Genomic DNA, 14,784 nt, shown 5'->3' on the forward strand with positions numbered 1-14,784 from the left:
CCAGGAGCTTCTCAAGCAGGATATACAGCCAAATCCACGCTTGCCTTTTATTAAATTGGTAATGTACAATTACTTCTCCAGCCTAGGTTCTATTATTTTACCTGTTATATAAGGCTAATGGATCAGTTTTGTCATCCTTTTTAAAGATAGATACTGCTTGCCTGCTTCCAGTCCAGTGCCCAGCGATTTCTTCATGCTATCCAGTGTCCAGAGTTTTTTTTCTTCGGAACTGTAGCATATACCAACATCTCACCCATAGGATTGTTAATGTTAAATCCCCTAACTTATCAAGTTATTCTACCATGCTGATTTGAGAGAGTTTTTACCATTATCCTTAACTTCTTTCGTGATTACTTAGCCCTATTTGTACCCCTAATATCCTGTAATCCATTTTAGCACGTTCTGATACTTCTGGGGTCTCTCCTTTACCATTGTGAGTCCGGCCGAGAGCATGCAGGAATCAAGCGCAGGCAGCGGAAAGAGCGTGCGGTAAACCAGTCCCACCCACCCCTTCCCTCAACGACTATCTATCCCACCTGTGACAGAGTCTGTGGCTCTCGTATTGGACTGTTCAGCCACCAAAGAACTCACTTCAGGAGTGGAAGCAAGTCTTCCTCGATTCCGAGGGACTGCCTACGATGATGATTACGGTGATGTTCAATGGGAGTCTGGGAGATGGGAGATCATCAGTTGGACAAAGATTGCAACATGACACCAGAAAGTTGAGCAGTTGGTTGGATTATGGGAACTGGAAGTGTGACACAAGACCCAAGTTGAAGCAGGAATGGAGCAAAGTTTTTTTTCCTGTTACCCGGTAACTGGGAGTGGCAAAGTCTGGGGTGGGTGGAGGTATTCCTGAGGCTGAGGCCTGGAGCACAGGCTCGACTGCAACCTTGGCTGAGATCAGCCAAGCCAACACAATCCAGATCAGACTTTCCTGTCCTGTGTTGCTCAAATACACTCTTGTTAGCTGAGCCGATTTCGGGCAGCAGATTCACTGGGCCCATGCAGATAAAGCTCCGGGAGTTAAACTCTCCTGGACTTCAACATTGCAGAGCTCCAGACTGTTTGCCCTCCATTTCGGCCCCCAACCGTACGACTCCCACCTCAAATTAAAAGTGGGGCCTAATTACTATGTAACCACTCCACATTATCACCTTTACTGTACATCTTTTAAAGAAAGATTTGCATTTATATAGCGCCTTTCACGACCACCGGATGTTTCAAAGTGCTTTGCAGCCAATTAAATACTTTTATTTTGGAGTGTATTCACTGTTGTAATGTAGGAAACGCGGCAGCCAATTTGCACACAGCAAGCTCCCACAAACAGCAACGTGATAATGACCAGATAATCTGTTTTTGTTATGTTGATTGAGGGATAAATATTGACCAGGACACCGGGGATAACTCCCCTGCTCTTCTTCGAAATAGTGCCATGGGATCTTTTACATCCACTTAAACCGAGGCCCCGTCTGCTCTCAACGTCTCATCCAAAAGACGGCACCTCGGACAGTGCAGCACTCCCTCAGCACTGCACTGGGAGTGTCAGCTTAGATTTGTGTTCACAAGTCCCTGGTGTGGGACTTGAACCCACAACCTTCCGACTCGGAGGCGAGGGGGCTACCCCATGAGCCACAGCTGACACTATTCTCAAGTTCATTTACATTATTCACAAGCCTGGTGCAGCATAAATGGAGAACACATTATCCAAATGCGGCTTTACCTAAAGCAGTGTGAATCCACCTTACTTCAAGGAGACTGAGTGCAAAGTTCCCCAGTTGATGAATTTCAGTCATGTCCTGCCTTTGCAGAGCCACCAGCAGAGGAAAACACGGAAACTTAAAACAAAGAAACGAGAGATATTGAGTTCCCTCTTTAGAATTGGGCAGCTGGAAGGGAATAGAAGATGTTAATGACCTTGATGAACATTTCTAACATGAAATGCCACCTGAGGGGGAGGAATTGAATTAGATGCTTACAGAAAGAAACGAGACAAAGCCATTGAGTCGCTTCCTTCTGACATACACATAAAGAACGACTTGCATTTCTATAGCGACTTTCATGACCACCGGACGTCTCAAAGCGCTTTACAGCCAATGAAGTACGTTTTGAAGTGTAGTCATGTTGTAATGTAGGAAACGCGGCAGCCAACTTGCGCACAGCAAGCTCTCAGCAACATGATAATGACCAGAAAATCTGTGTTTGTTATGTTGATTGAGGGATAAATAATGGCCAGGACTCCGAGAATAACTCCCCTGCTCTTCTTCGAAATGGTGCCATGGGATCTGTTATGTCCACCTGAGAGAGCAGATGGTTTAACGTCTCACCCGAAAGACCGCACCTCCGACAGTGCAGCACTCCCTCAGCACTGCACAGGAGTGTCATGAAGTATTACAGCACATAACTAGGCCATTTGACACATCAAATCTGTGCTGCTGTTTTTCTCCAAATGAGCCACCTAGTTCAATCTCGCTGCGTTGCACTCTGCTATCTGTCTGCTGGGCAGCAGTCCTGGGGTTTATTACTTGCTCCTTTTAGAGCTCTTACCTGCTGCATATCCACTAGCTGGCACCGCATGCTCAGCTCATACTCCTCAGGTAATTGAAGTGAGCTCCAGAGGAAGAGGGGCTGGGGGACCGAGTGGGTGTGTAGAATCTTGCAGACCCCTCAAAAACTGTTCGCGGATGCCTGTTGAGCATGCCTGTTTTATAGGAACTGGACTAGGCCATTTGGCCCACTGAGCCTGTCCCAGCTATAGCAGTTCTGTCTGATCCCAGTTCCCTGCTCAATTCTCATACCTTTTTAATGTTCCTATTTTTCAAACAGTTCTATAATCTTCTTTGTAACATTACTTATGGACTCTGCTTTGACGATGGTTTGTGGAAGACAATTCCACATTCTAACGTCCCTCTGCAAATAAATTTATCTGACCTCCCCTTTAAATCATTATGTGATTATCTTAAATTTGTGCTCCTTACCATATCACCGAGCAGTAATGCAATCTATCACTATTTATCCTGTTCTAATCCTTCATAATCTTCAAGTGCTCTATCAGGTCACACAACCTTCTCAACTCAACTGAAAAATACCGTACCTTCTCAAGTCTCTCTTTATACATCTTATTGAAATGATGCTGCATCTTTTCCATTGGTTTTATATCTTTTCCAGTCCAGAATTATACATGATATTCAACTGTGTCCTAACTAAATTCCAGTACAATTTGGACATGACCTCCTTGCTACTGGATTCAGTGCTGCTAGATACAAAATCCAATGATTCCATTGCCTTTTTGTTATCTTAGGCTTACGCTGCCACCTTTTAAAGAATGTGTTTGTGCACACCTAGGTTCTTCTAGTTCTCTACTCCATTAAGAATGACTATTAAAGATGGGTCGTCTTTTCCCTATTCTTCCAAAATGTATTACTTCACATTTCTGAACATTGAATTGCACTTGCCATCTATTTGCCCATCCTAGTAGCATATCTACATCTTCCTTCAGTCTTTTACAATCCTTGCCAAAACTGCCATACTCCCCAATTCGCTGTTATCAGCAAACAAGTTATGTAATTATTCTAAGATTAGTAATGACGAGTAACATGTCTAAGGTGATAAAATTCTGTGAAATTTCTTGCTGCCTCCGGAACCTAGTCAAGTGAAAACTCAGATTTTAAGCTGATTCCACTGATGTATTAATGTATACATAACAACTGTCTGATTGACAGGACCTCAACATCAACAACTTGCATTTATATAGCGCCTTTAACACAATAAAATGGCCCATGGCACTACACTGGAGTGTTACCAAACAAAATTTGGCACCGAGCCATAAACGGGGCTTTGGTTAAATGTACCACTCGAAAGATGGCACTTCAGTCAATGCAGCATTCCCTTAGTACTGTGCTGAACAGTCGGTCTAGATTGTGTGCTCAAGTTCTGGAGTGGAACTTGAACCCGCAGTCTACTGACTCAGAGTTAAGAGTGTTACTATGAGATATAACTAAATCTTTTAAATATTTTTTGAATAAGATGCAATGATATGGGCTTAAAGCAGTGAATGTAATGTTTTATTGTATCAGTATACAAGCAAATTCATCTTTTCCACACACTCAACTTTCATTTGCACTTGAACGGTCGCACATGTTCTGAGAGTTACCACAACATATTTTAAATTGGTCTCCTCAGGTTGACGTCAAACAGTGCCATTACTTGGTCGATCTCGATAGAGAGACAGAGACTCCCCGGGAGCCCAGATATTCGGCAAACAAAGAAGAATGGATGACGGTAGCATACAAACCCTTCTTGGATGTCACAAGGTGAGCCTGTATTCCATTAAATAGCAAAACCGTTATGCTAAGGGGCTTCTTGCCAAGGGCTAGAACTATAACCCTAATAAATGATGGTTTTCAGTTTCCACACAACTGTTATTTCATGGCACAATTGAGCCCACAAAAAGTAGGGCAAGTGGTTTGACACGACATACTGTGACCGTTGGCATGATTTCTACACTTGTACATGCCGTGCAGTCTGCTGGTCAAATATCTCAGATTTTGAATGAAAAGCCCCAGAGACAGTGAATATGCCAGTCTCTGAGCAACAATCCTGACCAAGCACCGAGACTGCATTGTATTTTCTGAGTCTCCTGTTTTTAGATTTATTGTGTGTGTTGCTGAAAGTATGTTGCAAGTTTGATGGACGTTTATACCTGCCAACCGATTCTGACTCTTGCTGCCTAACATGGAGCGAACACAATTAAATTTATGTTACTTCGATTTATGTTAATATTGATTTGACTTGCTTCCTAGTTGACAATCCTGATTGGTTTCCATGTGATTGCTCCTAATTTACTGCCCAGTCGGTCTGCTTTCTCTACTATTAAAAACATATCTCTGGCGTTTTCTCTCAATCTACTAATATTTTGCTACGCTTCCACTGGCAACAGGATGCCACACCAAAAATAATCTTGTGTTTGCTGTGTTTGGGGGTATATGCCTGAACAATGTCTTGCCTCCCAGGAGTGCATCAGTCCAGCATATTACACAGCAAAGTGCCTCGCCCATAATATCTCAACGTGGTGAGTTTTTGATTTTAATTGTGTTGCGTTGGGAGATTGCCGATCTTACTTTTGCTGGAATAGCTGAGGCCCTGTCTAATACTCGCTCGCTGCACAGGGTATTGGTGAGGCCACACCTAGAGCACTGCATACAGTTTTGGTCTCCTTATTTAAGGAAGGATATACTTGCATTGGAGGCAGTTCTGAGAAGATTCACAAGGTTAATTCCTGAGATGAAGGGGTTGATTTATAAAGAAAGGTTGAGCAGGTTGGGCCTATACTCATTAGAGTTTCGAAGAATGAGAGGTGATCTTATTGAAACATACAAGATTCTGAGGTAGCTTGACAGGGTAGATGCAGAGAGGATGTTTCCACTCGTGGGGGAATCTAGAACTAGTGGGCATAGTTTCAGAATAAGGGGCCGCCCATTTAGTACTGAGATGAGGAGTAATTTCTTCTCTGAGGGTCGTGAATCTGTGGAGATCTCTTCCCCAGAGCTGTGGAGGCTGGGTCATTGAATATATTTAAGATGGAGATAGACAGATTTTTGAATGATAAGGGAGTGAAGGGTTATGGGGAGCGGACAGGGAGTGGAGCCGAGCCCAAATTCAGATCAGCCATGATCTTATTAAATGGTGGAGGAGGCTCGAAGGGGCCAAACGGTCTACTCCTGCTCCTCTTTCATATGTTCTTATGCTTTGTCTCATAGGAGAACAGCAAGGGCAGAGGGGTAAAGCACAAAGCCCCCCGCCCCACCCCACTCCCCACCCCAGCAATATTTGCCAGGGCTAGAGATGAAGGAAGGCGTGGCTCCTGGGCTGCATTGTGAGCTCCATTGCTTTAAGGGTGAAGGGCCTCAGCTGAATCTGGAGAAAGCTGCAGATACTTTTAAACAATTGATGCAAACCTGACCTTGAGAAGGAGGCACCAGCGGCCTAGACCCCAGATTAGCAGGACCTTTACCGCCGTGTTGCTACGGTACTCGAGACCTTGGTTTTCGAATTTGTAACAACTCCTGCAGGCTCCACAGCCACAATCCGCGGATTAGCGATGCATATTTTGGAGTGACGGAATGTAAACAAATCATGCTGACGTGGTGCATTTCTTTTGTAAACTTTAATCCTGTTAAATTGCTGTGTGCCTAGTTTCAGGAAACTGCAATGGTACAGTGTTTAACTCGAATACTCTCATCTGTTTTAAGGGGAAATTAAAAAATCAAATTATGACTAAAATTATACTGCAGTCGTGCACACTGCACACAAGTATGTATTCTGACCTCTGCTGGGATCCAAATTAATCTGTACGCCCTTGTTGAATTGGACCTGTTTATTCTCTTAATCCTTTTCCCGATCTGATGGTTCTACTCCTGTTCCACATGTGTATTCTCTTGCCTCAGTCCAGTATCGGATAGAAAAAAAAGTCTTGGACTTCCAGAAGGCATTTGACAAGGTGCCACATAAAAGGTTACTGCGCAAGATAAAAGTTCATGGGGTTGGCGGTAATATATTAGCATGGATAGAGGATTGGCTTACTAACAGAAAACAGAAAGTCGGGATAAATGGTTCATTCTCTGGTTGACAACCAATAACTAGTGGGGTGCTGCAGGGATCAGTGCTGGGACCCCAACTATTTACAATCTATATTAACGACTTAGAAGAAGGGACTGAGTGTAACGTAGCCAAGTTTGCCGACGATACAAAGGTGGGAGGAAAAGCAATGTGTGAGGAGGATACAAAAAATCTGCAAAAGGACATAGACAGGCTAAGTGAGTGGGCAAAAATTTGGCAGATGGAGTATAATGTTGGAAAGTGTGAGGTTATGCACTTCGGCAGAAAATAAAATCAAAGAGCAAGTTATTATTTAACTGGAGAAAGATTACAAAGTGCTGCAGTACAGCGGGACCTGGGGGTACTTGTGCATGAAACACAAAAGGATAGTATGCAGGTACAGCAGGTGATCAGGAAGGCCAATGGAATCTTGGCCTTTATTGCAAAGGGGATGGAGTATAAAAGCAGGGAAGTCTTGCTACAGCTATATAAGGTATTGGTGAGGCCACACCTGGAATACTGCATACAGTTTGGTTTCCATATTTACGAAAGGATATACTTGCTTTGGAGGCAGTTCAGAGAAGGTTCACTAGGTTGATTCCGGGGATGAGGGGGGTTGATTTATGAGGAAAGGTTGAGTAGGTTGGGCCTCTACTCATTGGAATTCAGAAGGATGAGAGGTGATCTTATTGTATAAGATTATGAGGAGGCTTGACAAGGTGGATGCAGAGAGGATGTTTCCACTGATGGGGGAGACTAGAACTAGAGGGCCTGATCTTAGAATAAGGGGCCGCCCATTTAAAACTGAGATGAGGAGAAATTTCTTCTCTGAGGGTTGTAAATCTGTGGAATTTTCTGCCTCAGAGCTGTGGAAGTTGGGACATTGAATAAATTTAAGACAGAAATATACAGTTTCTTAAATGATAAGGGGATAAGAGGTTAGGGGGACTAGGCGGGGAAGTGGAGCTGAGTCCATGATCAGATCAGCCATGATCTTATTGAATGACGGAGCAGGCTCGAGGGGCCGTATGGCTTACTCCTGTTCCTATTTCTTATGTTCTTATTTATATAGTGCCTTTCATGGCCTTAGGATGTTCCAAAGCGCTTTCCAGCCAATTAAGTACTTTTGGAGTGGAGCCTCTGTTGTAATGTAAGAAACGTGGCAGCCAAATTGTGCACAGCAAGCTCTCTCAAATAGCAATGTGATAATACCCAGATAATCACTTTTAGTGATGTTGATTGAGGGATAAATATTGGCCGGGACACCGGGATAACTTGCCGGTGCAGACTCAATGGGCTGAATGGCCTCCTTCTGTGCTGTACTATTCTTCCATTCTAACTCCCTTACAAGTAGCGCCAAGGGATCTTTTATGTTCACCTGAGGGGGCTTCGGTTCAACCTCCTCATCCGAAAGATGGCACCTCCGACAGTGCAGCACTCCCTCAGAACTGCACTGGAGAATCGGTCTAGATTTTAGCTCGAGTCTCGAGTGGGTCTTGAACCCACAGCCTTCTGCCTGCTCTGTCATCCAGCATGTTTGACACCCAAGACCTCCCCCTGCCTTTTCTTTTGCTTTTTCCATTGATGACCTTTCCATTTCTTTTGGAGGTCATCGTCCTGAATGGAAAACCGCATCGGAAAATGAGTCAAGTGTTTCCACAAACTGATGCGAGTCAGCGCAAATAGACGTGTAGATTTGGGTTGTGGGCGGTAAATGCTGACATGCCCAGAGCAGATGAGAGCACTCCTGCTCTATGCTAAACTTCAGACTTAATAATTAAGCGGTGGAGAAGTGTAAGCCAGCAGATTTATTCTGCTTGTAGGCTCTCCAATTAGGTCCCTTTGTTCCCCATGTACCCACTCAGCAACTGGAACATTGAACAGGGAGTGCTGCACAGCATCTGCTCTGGGCTTCAGCCAGCAGGAAAGGCATCCTTGAGAAAACTGAATGTCTTTTTCGACCTTAGTGAAACATTCCAGCTCGCAGTCTAGGCCCCCTCTCCCCCGCCCACCCAGGCAGGTGATTCACTAAAACACCGAGACATCCCATTGGTCTGTCATCGTGTTGTCTGTGCTTTTTATCCTCAGGAAATTTTGCAATTACCTGTGCATCACTGACCTCTGACAAATTTAGCGGGATGGCTTTGACAAACTTTTCACAGGTAAAATAAAGCATAGAAATTGCCTTACATCCCTATTTTGCATGTGTGTGGGGGCCCAGACCTGTCTCTTTCAAATAGTTCCTGCTGTCCATTTTCCCTGGTGTTCCTGAAGTCATAGAATCAGAGAGATTTACGGCATAGAAGGCGGCCGTTCGGCCCATCGTGTCCGTGCCAGCTGACAAAGAGCCACCCAGCCTAATCCCATTTTCCAGCTCTAGGTCCATAGCCCTGTAGGTTACGGCACTTCAAGTGCATATCTGAGTACTTTTTAAATGCGATGAGGGTTTCTGCCTCTACCACCCTTTCAGGCAGTGGGTTCCAGACCCACACCACCCTCTGGGTGAAAGCATTTCTCCTCAAATCCCCTCTAAACCTCCTACCAATTACTTTAAATTTATGCCCCCTGGTTATTGAATCTATCCACTCTATCCAGGCCCCTCATCATTTTATACACCTCAATGGTCTTCCCTCAGCCTCCTCTGTTCCAAAGATGATTAAATAGACATCCTCTGGGTGAAAATATTTCTCCTCAAATCCCCTCTAAACCTCCTACCAATTACTTTAAATCTATGTTATTGACCCCTCTGTTAAGGGAACTATGTCCTTCCTATCCACTCTATCTAGGTGTCTCCCTGGCCACGGCTGAGCCTAGTGGTAGACTCCATCAAATACTATTCGCTTTCCGAGAGGATCTACACCAGTTCTCGACTCCTGATGGGGCAGAAAATCTCCGGATTCTGCTGCCCATGTCCTAACTCTCACCAAGCCCTGTTCACCCATCGCCCCTGTGCTAGCTGACCTACATTGGCTCCCGGTTCAGGACAGAGTGGAGCTGAATTTCAGGCACTGCGTATAACAGGTGGATGATCCGATACTGCCCGAAACCGCTCAATTCAAGCTGATGTTCTTGTTGTTCTGTCCACTGCCCGAGATGAATTTCATGGTGAAAGTGTACAATTTGGGAGGAAAAGACTGATTTGCAGTTCATTAGGGTGACTAGCAAATGCAGAGATGGAGAGTTCAAATTCTACCATAGCAAGTTGTGAAATAGAATTCAGTAAACCAGAACTGCTACCAGAAAATGTTAGTGGGAAACTGTTGGTTTAGGTCACTAATTCAGGAAAGGGAACCGGCCGCCCCTATCTGGTGACTCACGACTGACTCGTAATACTGTCTGCAGTAGTTTGGCAATCTGGACAAGCAATCACTCATCATCATCATAGGTGGTCCCTCGAATCGAGGATGACGTGCTTCCACGCTAAAAAGAGTCAAGTTCGATGAGTTCACCGGTGTTTCAATGAAGGATCTAATATTTCAGGTCCTGAACTGTATGTTGAAGGGTGGAAGATGCCTGTGCGTGGATTTTTTTAACGTGGGGTGACCGTTGCACACCAGCCACCACACAGGCTTGACAGAGCTAGGTCTTGGTCCAGTGGCAAGGGTTAACCAAGGCGACTGGAGACCAGCTCTGCTGCACGGAGTTAGTGTGCACACATATCGCAGTGTGGGCTGGCCCGTGCTGCCCCTGGGCCCTCGCCTCGGCCCCGATCTCGTCGCTCCGCGATCACTCGCTGCTCCTGGGCTCTGACCTCACCGCTCCTTCTGTGCCTGCCCACGCTCCAATCACCAACCTGGACCTTGATGACGTCCAATCCAGTTGCTTTCTTCGCTGCCGTCTGCCTCCTGCACCAGCAGTACCTTGCAGTGGCATGTGCCACGCTGCTCCAGGGGCTGCTCACCGCTCCTTTTATGGCCCCGACCCACCGCTGATGGTCTCTCACTGCCCCTGGAGCATCATGACGGCCCCGACCTGCAAGAAGCAATCACTAGAAGACCCACCTGTATACTTGCAGGGCAACGCGGGAGGGACAGTGAATATGACGATGCCAACATTGTCCACATCCCAAGAAAAGGTGAAAAAAAGAATTAAATGGGGGGAAAAAAAACACAAGGATCTGTAAGAGAAAGGAAGGTTTGGGTGAAACCCTTCATCAGAAGAGAGCTCCATGGAATCGTTCAAATTTCTGCTTTTGTGACTTTGAACCTTTTATAAGTTTTCCTGTTCACGGTTCAAAAAGTTTCAATCTACGTAGGTCAGCTGCAACCCAAACTCCTCAAAGACCCATTTAGTATTCAGAGGTAAATGCAAGCAGTGCAGTTCATAATCCAGTCTCGGTGGAGCACAGAGCCATCAGGTTTTCGAGATAGCAGAGATCAGCGTCTTGCTCCAGTTCCTGTCGACAGTACAGTCAGCCACGGCCATCTGTGTCTCGCTCCAACTTCAGCACAGCTGCTGAATGTGACAGGAGGTGTTTGTTGCCGCAGAGCCCCGAGAGTTGCCTTGTTTCGTTATCTGCTGACGTTACTTAGCTCTTGCAGTCCCTCACCAGCTCACACAGTCTGGATATGCGTCATGAATTGCCTGATACTTATTTAGCACACTTCTAGCAACTAACCTTTTTTAAAAAAAAAATTAAACTCCACAGAAATTCCACAGGAAAGAAAGACTTACATTTACATAGTGCCTTTCATGACCACCGGACATCGCAAAGTGCTTTACAGCCAATTAAGTACTTTTGGAGTGTAGCCGCTATTGTAATGTGGGAAACGTGGCAGCCAATTTGCGCACAGCAAGCTCCCACAAACAGCAATGTGATGATGACCCGATAAACATATTTTTGTTATGTTGATTGAGGGATAAATATTGGCTAGGACACCGGGGATAACTCCCCTGCTCTTCTTCGAAGTAGTGCCATGGGATATTTTACATCCATCTGAGAGAGCAGACAGGGCCTCGGTTTAACGTCTTATCCGAACGACGGCACCTCCGACAGTGCAGCACTTCCTCAGCACTGCACTGGAGTGTCAGCCTAGAATTTTTGTGCTCAAGTCCCTGGAGTGAGTCTTGAACCCACAACCTTCTGACTCGGAGGCGAGAGTGCTGCCCACTGAGCCACAGCTGTCACTTCAGCAAGGTTCGTTGATCAGCAAGATAATCTCAATTTCTTTCAGCTCCCCTCAACTTCACTATGGTGAAATCAGGACTGATTGCACCCTCTTGTACTTTTGTAATCGGGTTACATCATCAAACTGTTTCCAGTGAATCCAGTTCCCTTGCTGCCACATATGCCCTTTTACAACAGTGACTACACTTCAAAAGTACGTCATTGACCGTAGAGCGCTTTGAGACATCCTGAGGTTGTGAAAGGTGCTATAGAAATGCAAGACTTTCTTTCTCTCCTCTTCTCTTTTTCTCTCTCTCTTTCTTTTTACTGCGGAGCAAAATTGGCAACTTTTATTCATTCATGGGATGTGTGTCGCCCATCAATAATTACCCTGAAGCGGCTTGCTGGTCCATTTCAGAGAGTAGTTAAGAGTCCAGTATCTTGCTGTGGGTCTGGAGTCACATATAGGCCAGACCGGGTAAGGGTGGCAGATTTCCTTCCCGAAAGGACATTAGTGAACCAGATGGGTTTCATGGTCACCAATACTGATACTCGCTTTTTATTCCAGGTTTATTTAATTAACTGAACTTAAATTCCCCAGCTGCCGTGGTGGGATTTTGAACTCACGTCTCTGGATTATTCGCCCAGACCTCTGGATTACTGGTAGAGTAACATAACCACTGAGCTCCTGCACCCACCCGTACAGTATTTATCCAATTCACTTTTGAAAGTCACTGTTGAATCTGCTTCCACCACCCATTCAGGCAGCGCGTTCCCGATCATAACAACTCATTCAGGTGTTTAGAACCAAGTAAAACCAGAATGTCATCAAAAACAGGAAACGCATCGCTCAGTGCTTGAGACACAAAACAGAGAACATTCATGCAGTGACCTTCTTTTGAAGTTAATAATTAAATCAAAGTGTTTCTTTAAAAACAAAAATTAGGTCAGAAATTGTGCTGTCGCATTTCTTTTTAATCTGGCAATTTATTCTGTAATGCAATGGCATTTGCTAAGCCCATAAGTAAATTAATTGCTGATTAAGGTCGTCTTTGAAGTGAAATAAGTTCCAACAGTCTTGACATGGTCTCCTGGTGGGAACCTGGAGCACAAGACGGCTTTAAATCCGGTTGACTGAGCCCACATCTAAGCACGTGCGCAGTCAATGCGTCATTAGATTGTTTTTCTATTGGAGCTGAGGTTTTGCCGTTGAATGATTGAGGAGAACTTCATATTCAGCTGACGTTCCTAGCCCTTGCTTCTATGAGAGGTATAGCTGAACATGCTTTGCTTTTCTAATTCATGTTGTGGCTCGATTCAACGGATGTGAGCAGCGCTCATTCCACACTGACCACCCCCCCCCCCCCTTTCGACCGGCAGTGACCCCCTTTCTGACCCCCGAGGGAAATTGCTCCGTGGGAGTGGCGCCGCCAGTCAGTGCCACTGACTGGTTTACCCAGCGGGAATCTGTGTGTGGCTGGGTGGCGCGTCCGCCCTTAAAGGGGAGGCCGCCCTGCCTGCCCCTCCATTTTAGTTTAATAAGAACATAAGAATTAGGAACAGGAGTAGGCCATCTAGCCCCTCGAGCCTGCTCCGCCATTCAACAAGATCATGGCTGATCTGGCCGTGGACTCAGCTCCACTTACCCGCCCTCTCCCCGTAACCCTTAATTCCCTGATTGGTTAAAAATCTATCTATCTGTGATTTGAATACATTCAATGAGCTAGCCTCAACTACTTCCTTGGGCAGAGAATTCCAGATTCACAACCTTCTGGGAGAAGAAATTCCTTCTCAACTCGGTTTTAAATTGGCTCCCCCGTATTTTGAGGCTGTGCCCCCTAGTTCTAGTCTCCCCGACCAGTGGAAACAACCTCTCTGCCTCGATCTTGTCTATCCCTTTCATTATTTTAAATGTTTCTATAAGATCACCCCTCATCCTTCTGAACTCCAACGAGTAAAGACCCAGTCTACTCAATCTATCATCATAAGGTAACCCCCTCATCTCCGGAATCAGCCTAGTGAATCGTCTCTGTACCCCTTCCAAAGCTAGTATATCCTTCCTTAAGTAAGGTGACCAAAACTGCACGCAGTACTCCAGGTGCGGCCTCACCAATTCCCTGTACAGTTGCAGAAGGACCTCCCTGCTTTTGTACTCCATCCCTCTCGCAATGAAGGCCGAGCTGAGTTCGAAGGCAGTCCAACAAATGGTGGCCACGGGTTCGGCCGGGTGACCAACTGGCAGCCCGGCATTCCCCTCTTGGATACCAGGCCGCTGGCCCAGCCGAATCCCTCCCTGGTGGCCCAGTGGGCTTAACTTAGCTCTGTGCAGAGTTTGCAGCGGCCCTCCCCTTTAACTGAAGGGAAGCGATGTTGCGACAGGCCAGCGCGACGCAGCAAGTCCACACGGCACCGATGGCTCGATTCAATGGAAGCGGCAGCACTCTACTCACACCGACCCCGCTGCCCGACAGTGACCCCTTTTCGACCTCCGCGGCTCAGAGGCAGGAAGCAGAGGGTAATGGTTGATGGGTGTTTTTGTGACTGGAAGGCTGTTTCCAGTGGGGTTCCTCAGGGCTCAGTACTGGGTCCCTTGCTTTTTGTGGTACATCAATAAACAAGACTTCAATATAGAGGGTATGATTAAGAAGTTTGCAGATGATACTAAAATCGGCTGTCTGGTTGATAATGAAGAAGAAAGCTGCGGACGGCAGGAAGATGGCCAAAACAATGACCAATGGAATTTAATCTGGAGAAGTGTGAGGTAATGCATTTGGGGAGGGCTAACAAAGAAAGGGAATACACATTAAATGGTAGGACACTGAGAAGTGTAGAGGAACAGAGGGACCTTGGAATGCATGTCCACAGGTCCCTGAAGGTAGCAGGCTGGGTAGATAAGGTGGTTAAGAAGGCATATACGGAATGCTTGCCTTTATTAGCCGACGCATAGAATACAAGAGCAGGGGAGTTATGCTTGAACTCTATAAAACACTGGTTCATCATCATCATCATAGGCAGTCCTTCGAAATCGAGGAAATCTCAAAGTGAGTTCTCAGGTGGCTGTACAGTCCAATATGGGAATT

The 14,784-nt window shown here is 45.7% G+C and overlaps 1 protein-coding gene across 3 annotated transcripts in view; it reads left to right on the top strand.

Moving 5' to 3' along the window:
• LOC139276446 (alpha-1,2-mannosyltransferase ALG9-like) overlaps positions 1–14,784 on the top strand; it is a 308,641-nt gene that overhangs the window by 189,161 nt on the left and 104,696 nt on the right. For all 3 annotated transcript variants that reach the window (XM_070894450.1, XM_070894449.1, XM_070894452.1), the window contains one exon: positions 4,183–4,313. In XM_070894450.1, coding sequence (XP_070750551.1) covers positions 4,183–4,313 — 131 coding nt within the window. The remainder of the gene's footprint in view (positions 1–4,182; positions 4,314–14,784) is intronic.

Source organism: Pristiophorus japonicus, chromosome 11 (genome assembly GCF_044704955.1).
Source record: "Pristiophorus japonicus isolate sPriJap1 chromosome 11, sPriJap1.hap1, whole genome shotgun sequence".
Lineage (NCBI taxonomy): Eukaryota > Metazoa > Chordata > Chondrichthyes > Pristiophoridae > Pristiophorus > Pristiophorus japonicus.